The sequence below is a fragment of the Morus notabilis genome, unplaced genomic scaffold (genome assembly GCF_000414095.1).
Source record: "Morus notabilis unplaced genomic scaffold, ASM41409v2 Scaffold472, whole genome shotgun sequence".
In the NCBI taxonomy this organism is placed as follows: domain Eukaryota; kingdom Viridiplantae; phylum Streptophyta; class Magnoliopsida; order Rosales; family Moraceae; genus Morus; species Morus notabilis.
Genome location: NW_010367534.1, coordinates 186,572 through 195,692, shown reverse-complemented (window position 1 = coordinate 195,692; position 9,121 = coordinate 186,572). Strand labels below are relative to the sequence as shown.

General features: G+C 34.8%; 1 protein-coding gene across 1 annotated transcript; it reads left to right on the top strand.

Annotated features, from left to right (window-relative positions):
• The first annotated feature begins 1,884 nt into the window (after positions 1-1,884).
• LOC21390411 (receptor-like protein kinase HSL1) lies at positions 1,885-5,712 on the top strand. Its single transcript, XM_024175086.1, has 2 exons — positions 1,885-4,727; positions 5,034-5,712. Exons 1-2 carry the CDS (start codon positions 2,099-2,101, stop codon positions 5,459-5,461), a joined length of 3,057 nt encoding a protein of 1,018 aa, XP_024030854.1. The 5' UTR covers positions 1,885-2,098; the 3' UTR covers positions 5,462-5,712.
• Positions 5,713-9,121: the final 3,409 nt, after the last annotated feature.

The following is a 9,121-nucleotide window of genomic DNA, read 5'->3' as shown; positions in this document are numbered from 1 at the left end:
ATGATCCAACGTAATTATTCAAAAATAATAATAATAATAATCTTACGGAAAAAAATTAAACGAAATACTTTAACACTAGTATTTCCCTATCATAAAACTTCTTAAGAAAAAAATGTTCTTATTGTTATTGGTATCAAGAACCACAATATAATTGACTCATTTTTTTTAACTTAGAGTAGGGTTAACCTTTATATCTTGTGATGCGATCAAGCGTCGCATTACTGTTAGATTATGTCTGCAATCATCTCACTCATCTCATATTTAGTATTATTATTAGTATAAAATGTTATTGATTTACTACAGTACACCATTGCCTACAAAATTTCTAAACATTGGATGGGTTTTTTTTTTTCTTTTTTTTTTTTTAATCAGACAGTTAAGATTAAGCTTTTTCATATCAATGGATGAACTTGAAATATTAAGGTCTCGTTCATTTCATCGATTTGCGTTTTCAGTTTTAAGTTTCTACAGTAAAAAGCTTTCAGAAAATGTCACATCTAACTTTTTCTATTACAATAATAAGCTCTCAGAAAATATCACATCTCAGTTCGAATTGAAAACTCGAATTCGTGAAGTGAACGAGGCCTAAGCCTACCTACTGCTGCATCAGAAGAACAAAACAGAAAATCACGTGTCATATGATGAAAAACAATTCGTCATCACATGCTGCATAATTAAAAAAAAAAAATGCTTTAAAATTATTTGGCGCAATACCCCTTGTTTTCCATAAAGCTAATTCCAATGAGCACTAATTTCTCTGTGCACGAAGTATTCTCTATAATAAGGGCACTAAAGAGACTAGTTCTGTTCTTAATCTTCCTTTCATCAATACAAGCTTGGAAAAGTATGGACAAAAAAGTACTGTACGGTACTTTTGGCATAATTTAGAGTTCTGTTCATTTCACCGATTTAAATTTTCAATTTTAAGTTTTTACAGTAAAAAATTCTTAAAAAATATCACATTTAATTTTTTCTACTACAGTAAAAAATTTTTAAAAAATATTATATTTTAACTCAAATTAAAAACTCAAATTCATAAAGTGAATGAGGCCTAGATCCAGCGGCCATTAGTCAAAGTCTTCCACCAAGTTGTACACTTCACGTTTTGGCGATCTTTCCTTGATATGTGTGGTGGAAAATGAATTTATCATTTTTGGTCTTCGTTCAATACAGGCGTCTAATTGCCCAACTTTATTAGCGGAGCTCTTTCCTGGAAACTTTGATTATTCCAATCTTCACGTCATATGCAAATACATGTCATATCTGTCTTGTTACCTTTGATAACAACTCCAAACTTCACAGAAATACTTAGATCTCATTTAGATTTAAATTTTCAATTCGAGTTGAGATGTGATATTTTTTAAAAGTTTTTCACTGTAATAAAAAAAATAATTAGATGTGATATTTTCTGAGAGTTTTTAACTGTAGAAACTTAAAATTGAAAACTCAAATCGATAAAATAAATTATGGCTTAATGATTAACTTGTAATATTTTGGTTTCTTGCCGTATAAACCTAGAAGTTCAAAATATACGCAAAGATATTGAGCAAATTAAATAAAAGCAGTAAAGAACTAATTAAACAAACATGGGTTTGGTTTGGATCTTGTGTAGAAGTAGAATTAAAACAAATTATTTTCTTAAAAAAAAGAAGAAAAAAAAGTCAACCAGTTGGTTTTTGAGCAGGCTTATCTGAATTAGATCAATTTGGATTCTCTCAAATCCAGAGGGTAGAAAAATATGTACAAGGATCTTTTCTTCAAGCAATAAATGAATATCTAATACTAGTATACTACATGTAATTTTTGAATGGTTGGCTTTATACATCATTAAGTCTCCGTTGACCATTAATATCTGTAGGTCCCCTATCAGAAAAGTGGTGACATTTGTGTTCCTCCAATCATCATCACAAAAGAGCTCAAAATTTTCTCAATAAGTTGGCAACTTTGCCGTTGGTTTTCCCACCAGATCCATAGCCTGATTGTGAAAAACATTAGACACAAGACATCTCCCAAAATGGTCAGCTGAAACAGAACTGAAAAACCAAAAAACCAAAAGGCCAAAACCCAAAAAAACCAGAAACCTCCCAATCTCTTCAAAATGACTAAAACAAACCAGAAATATCTCACAATCCCATTTCACATCTTTATCTTCCTCATCTTTCTCAGCCATGGAGTGCTCTCCCAAACACTCCAGGAACAAGAACAATCAGTCCTTTTGAAGCTAAAGCAGCACTGGGGAAACATTTCCTTCATGGATGAGTGGACCCCATCAGACAATTCTCATTGTTCTTGGCCTGGAATCACCTGCACGTCCAATTCCGTCAAAGGGCTGTCACTCAACAATGTGAATATCACTGGACCCGTTCCATCCTTCATTTGTGACTTGAAGAATCTCGCAACCATTGATCTTGGGGATAACTATATCCCAGGAGAGTTTCCAAGAGCTGTTTTCAACTGTTCAAAGCTCGAAGCTTTGGACCTCTCTGAAAACTACTTTGTTGGAACGCTTCCCGATGACATTGACAAACTGGCTAAGCTCCAAAGTCTAGTCCTCGGAGGTAATAACTTCACTGGTGATATCCCACCTGCTATTGGGAAGCTGCAAGAGCTTAAGGTCCTGGCCTTAGGAGGCAATCTGTTTAATGGCTCGTTACCACCAGAAATTGGTGACTTGTCAAATCTTGAAGATTTGTGGTTGGCCAATAATAATCAGCTTGTCCCTTCAAGGCTGCCTTCCAGTTACACCCAGCTGAGGAAGTTGACAAATCTAGAAGTTTCCAGCTCAAACTTGATTGGGGAGATACCGGAAAGTATTGGAGACATGGAAGCATTGGAATGGCTGGATTTATCCCGGAGTGACTTGCATGGAAAGATCCCCGACGGGTTGTTCATGTTGAAGAATTTGAGCATAGTATTCCTTTTCAAGAACAAACTGTCTGGTGATGTTCCTCAAGTGGTTGAAGCTCTGAACTTGAAGATAATCGATCTTTCGGAGAACAATTTGGCTGGAAAAATACCGGAAGATTTTGGGAAGCTAACTAAGTTGACAGGCTTGGCCTTGTTTTCCAATCAATTATCAGGCAGTATACCGGAGGGCATAGGCAGATTACCAGTCTTGGTAGATTTCAAATTGTGGGACAACAATCTCACGGGCGTGTTGCCTCCGGATTTGGGCAAGTACTCAAATCTCAGAGAGTTCCAAGTAAGCTCCAATAGGCTCTCAGGGGAGTTGCCACAACATTTGTGTTCCAATGGTCAACTGGTTGGGGTGGTGGCTCATGAGAACAACTTCACTGGGGAGCTTCCTGAATCACTGGGAAATTGCAACTCATTGGAAATGGTCAAGGTTTCAGATAACAGGCTTTCTGGGAAAGTTCCTAGTGGCCTGTGGACAGCCTTGAATTTGAGTTATGTGACGATGAGCAACAACTTATTCAACGGTACGCTTCCTGAGAAGTGGTCCCCAATTCTTACAAGATTGGAAATCAGTAACAACAACTTTTCAGGTAATATTCCAATTGGTTTGGCTTCATTAAGGAACTTGGTGGTGTTTAAGGCCAGCAATAACCTCTTGACAGGTGCCATTCCTCAAGAACTAACCACTTTTCATCATTTGACAAATCTTTTCCTTGATCAAAACCAGCTCACAGGGGATCTTCCATCTGATATAGAATCATGGGATTCCCTAAATACTCTTAACCTGAGTGGAAATCAACTCTCTGGACAAATTCCTGAGAAGCTCGGTTTCTTGCCTACTCTTACAGACTTAGACCTCTCAGAGAACGAATTTTCGGGCCAAATTCCACCCCAACTTGGTCTTCTAAGGCTAATTTTTCTCAATCTCTCTTCCAATGACCTCTCCGGAACAATCCCGAGTGCATTGGAGATCGCTGTATATGCCAACAGTTTCTTGAACAATCCTGGTCTTTGTTCTAGTAATAATGTCTTACAACTCAAGTCCTGCAATCCAAAATCTCAAAATGACAATATGTCAACACCCTATCTTGTTTTGATCATAGCACTAAGTGTTGCAGCATTTTTGTTGGCCGTGTCCTTCACATTCATCATAATCAGATGCTACAGGAGCAAACACGGACTCGATCCGAAATGGAAGCTCACCTCATTCCAGAGGCTGAATTTCACAGAATCAAACATTGTGTCCGGTCTAAGTGATCACAACCTGATTGGGAGCGGCGGCTCTGGAAAAGTTTACCGTGTTCCCGTGAACCGTCTAGGCAATGTTGTTGCTGTAAAGAGAATATGGAACAACAAAAAGGTAGAACACAAACTCGAGCAAGAATTCCTTTCGGAAGTCAAGATACTGAGCTCAATCCTACACACCAACATAGTGAAACTCCTATGTTGCATATCCAGCGAGAGTTCGAAACTCCTTGTCTACGAGTACCTAGAAAACCGAAGCCTAGACAGATGGCTGCACAACAAAAACAGGCAAAATATGATCTCAGCTGCTCGTTCTGTCCATCCCGGCATTCTTGACTGGCCCAAGAGGTTGCAAATCGCGGTGGGGGCTGCACAGGGTCTCTGCTATATGCACCATGATTGTGTCCCACCAGTTATTCACAGAGACATTAAAACAAGTAACATATTGCTAGACTCGGATTTCAATGCGAAAATCGCTGATTTTGGACTGGCCAGGTTGTTGGTCAAGCAAGGAGAACTTGCCACAATGTCAACCGTGGCTGGTTCTTTTGGCTACATGGCTCCAGGTAACCTCACACGCATGTACTTTCGCATAATCACCAATCATATGACAGATTTCCTAGTGGCCTGTGGACAGCCTTGAATTTGAGTTATGTGACGATGAGCAACAACTTATTCAACGGTACGCTTCCTGAGAAGTGGTCCACAAATCTTACAAGATTGGAAATCAGTAACAACAGATTTTCAGGTAACATTCCAATTGGTTTGGCTTCATTGTCAAATTATTATGCTAAAACTCACAGTTTTACATGGAGTTAGTAATGAGTCAAGTTTATGCATTAATCTTGACATTTTATGCTTTGAATTTTCAGAGTATGCTCATTCGACAAGAGTGAATGAGAAGATTGACGTTTACAGTTTCGGGGTTGTCCTCCTGGAGCTAGCAACAGGCAGAGAAGCAAACAGCGGTGACGAACACACTTCCCTAGCCGAATGGGCGTGGCGTCACGTTCAAGATGATAAGCCCATAGAAGATGCCTTGGACGAGGAGATAAAGGACCCGATTTATGTGGAAGAAATGAGCTGCGTTTTCAAGCTGGGGATCTATTGTACGACTACTCTGCCTTCCACTAGGCCTTCCATGAAAGATGTTCTGCAACTCCTGCTCCGGCATAGTCGGCAGATGGCTAATGGCGAAAAGTTTGTTGGGACCGAATATGATGCCGCTCCACTACTCAAGAACTCAAAGCGTGAAAGGAGTTTGGAAGATGATGACGGCATTTTTGCAAGCAATGTGTGATACCCCTTGAATGCTTCACAGAAGGTTAAAAGTAGCGTATGAGTTTGTAATATTAGTAGTATGTAATATTAGTAGAGAAAACTGTGTAGATCGTTTTAGAGCAGAGCTTGATTTTGTAATATTAGTAGAGACTAGAGGAAGGTGAAGAAGCGTTGAGTTGGGAAGAAACAAAAGATTCAGACGTTAGATGCAGCAGCAAGAAGAATGAGAATATTCTATCAGTGTCGCGCAGTTCTCGACGTCAATTTTTATCTGAATCGGATCAATAATGGAAAAAATAAACAAATTTAACAGAACTTGATGCTATAAAAATCAGATCAATAATGGAAAAAATATACAAATTTAACAGAACTTGATGCAAATTGGACGGTCTAAAGCAGCGTACTATCAATAGTTTTTTTTTTTTTTCCTCTTTTTTCCCCCGTTTGGTATCCGATAATAGAATTAACCAAGAACGAAACTGGCCACTGTAACTCTTGAAGAAACTTCTCTGGTCTTGAGAGGTTTGAAACAGAATATAACTTGCTGCAACTTGTACAATATACCATTACAAGGCATTTTGACTGTTTCTGAACTGTTCATTCGAACTTTAAGATCGTGAATTCAATCCTAAATTGGTACGGCAACATCGAATCTCATAACTGGTAGGTTTAGGATTCAGTTCAACAATTAAACCCCCACCAAAAATAGCGTTAAAATTTGCATAGAGAAAAAAAAAAGAAAAAAAAAGGAGAGAGAGGGTTGAATCACAAAATTCAATTCCACGAAATTCTGAATAAACCATAGCTTAACAGGCGAAAGTCAACTCTGGGGATACTATAAGCTAGATGATATCCTAATTCATAATTGGGAGCTGAAGACTGTAGGTTTCAAAGCATTAGATAGGTCATAACTTCTAACTTAAGATCGCACCACAAACTGCCAGACCATGAAAAAACAAAGTAAGGTTGAGGATGTAAAGGATGGAAGGTTAAACATATAGAAAAACTGAAAAACTGATCATATAAAAAAGAATAAAGATTTCTAGTATCCATAAACCCCCTGTTTTATTTGCACAAAAATAGGTAAGAGGGTATGTTCCGCAAAAAGAAGTTGACTTCTCCAGGAACAGTTTACATCCCCCAATTTTATTCAGTAAGCGAGAAGAAATGAACTTATACACTGGCACAACATATTGCCATAACATAAACAAACAAGCGGAATACAGGCTGGAGAAGGGGAAAACCTTAAAGCTGGCTGCCCACTCCGACTGCATACTTGGACCGTTGCCGATTATGTCCTCCATAAGACCATATATAAAAGGCTAAAAGGCTTGTCAGTCGAGATCTCTCTTCTCAAAGTTGAGAGATGAGAAGAGATCTTATATAATTTGAGAGGAAGTTGTAAAGATCTTAAACGGGAAAGTATCTGTAACTTGAGTGGAAAAGTTACAGATCTTAAACGATTCTTTGTTCATCATCATTTCTCTTATTTTCCTTAGAAACTTGAGTGGTAAAGCATTGTAAGGGAAAACGCTTAATCCTAAATAAGATCTTAAATAGGCCCACATATTTTAAATAAGAGTATTAAATGGTTAAAAATAATTCAGCTTTAAGAGCTAGGTTAGCAGACAGTTTTTTTAAGAGTTAACCGTTAAAAAGATGTACCTTTATTGGTAAGAGGTCAACTGTTCTAAGAAGCCACAAAGAATAAATATGATGTCGATCATACCCTCAATTGTAGGTGAAGAGACTTCTGCAAGCGTTTACAAGGTTGAGACCACACAAAAAGATGAGATACGCAAGATTTGTTCTAAGATTTACTATTTGTAATTAAATCTATGAAATTTAAATAGGAAACCATCCTGATTAATGGTAATCTTTATTTTTTAAGAAACTATCTTAAAAGATAAGAGAAATATTTTGAATTCAAATAAGGAAAATGATATGAGCGGTGATTATGAGTATAAATAAGGAATTATGAGTCAAAAAATCCCGAAGTCTTATTCTGAGGATTAGTGAGTGTATTCTCTTTCAAAATAGTGAATTTCCCTTCCTCCCTACAATGAACGTAGTTCTCAAACGAAAGTGAAACACTATAATTATTGTGTGTTCTTACTGTTTAATTAATTTTAACTTGAGTTTGGGCTAAAATCTGAGTTCAAATTTTTTCTTCAACTCAAGTTCTTAAACTCAAACTCAAGTTAATGAACAATATTTTTTCTATTATTAAAAACGTCATAACTTTTTTGTTTTAATTTCAATTGAGATGATTTTTTTTATGCGTTCACAACGAAAAGACGAATAAAACTCCACCCATATACCCCTATTAAAATTTTTCATCACCATTGAGTTTTTATTAAAATACTATTTAAATATAAATTTAACTTTTGACTCACTCAAATAGATTTTCAATTCAAATCATAACTTAAATGTGTACATCTAAATACAAACTCAAGTTACAACTTCAACTTAAATTATAATTTAAATTTAACTCAAAATCTATACTCAAATCATCATAACTTAAAAATGCAACTGAACAAGCCCTAAAAGTTGCGTATCAACGGGCAATGGATGAGTAAATCATGGTTGGTATAGTGCTATACTAGTGTGTAACCCGTGCATTTGCACGGTGGTATAGTTATCAATGAAAACATTATTTTAATCTATAATTATAAATCTTACAGATAAATTATTAATACATATTTGAAATAAATATATAAGTTATAATTAACTATCACAAAAATGTATTATTCCTATTATGTTTCTGTAGAGTATTATCGAATAATAAACATGAAATTAATAAATAACTCATAAAAAAACGCTTACATATTAAAACGTGGATATAAATATATAAAAATTGTAGAACTTGTAATTTTTTTTAATAAATACATAATAACATATAACTCTTATCATATTTAAGTGGTTAGAAATTATTCTTAAAATTTATAACGATAATTTTATTTAATATAAAAACTAGAGTCTATAATAAACTATGTGTATAAATTGTACATCTTAAAAAAAACGTTAAATAAAATGTATTCAATCATCTTTTCATATGTTATCTTTATGAAAAAATATATTAAGTAACAAAACACATTTTGTATAAAATATAAATAAAATATGCAGTGTAACGTTGAAAATCTCACTTTTATATTCAAGAGAAAACCGCGCTAACGAATAGCCAAGCGTACAGATTTTTGTTCTTTTTTTTGTTTAGAAATATAACTCTGAACAAAACGTCAAATCTGCTAGAAATTAAAAAAAAAAAAAAACTATGAAACCACTATTACTTTAAAAAATACAATATATGGCAATTGTTGTAGAAAGAAAGAAAAAATTAATACACATAATTTATTACATTACGTTTACTTTAATAAACAAATTAGATACAATTTTTTTCTCCGTAAATAGAAAAATATACATTCTTTACATATATCAACTAAATAAATAAGAGAAAAAAGCCGGAAAAAATTAGAATAAAACAATAATATTGAAGTAAACAAACAAAACATGACATAGAATTCATAAATGTCACAAAAATATTTAAATATATAATAAATTTCTTTATCTAGGAAACATTTTTTTTACATATATAAATAAAACATATAAGGTTCATATATTTCCTTTAATCTGCTAGCAACATATATCATCAATAATTTAAACATGACTTGACAATGTC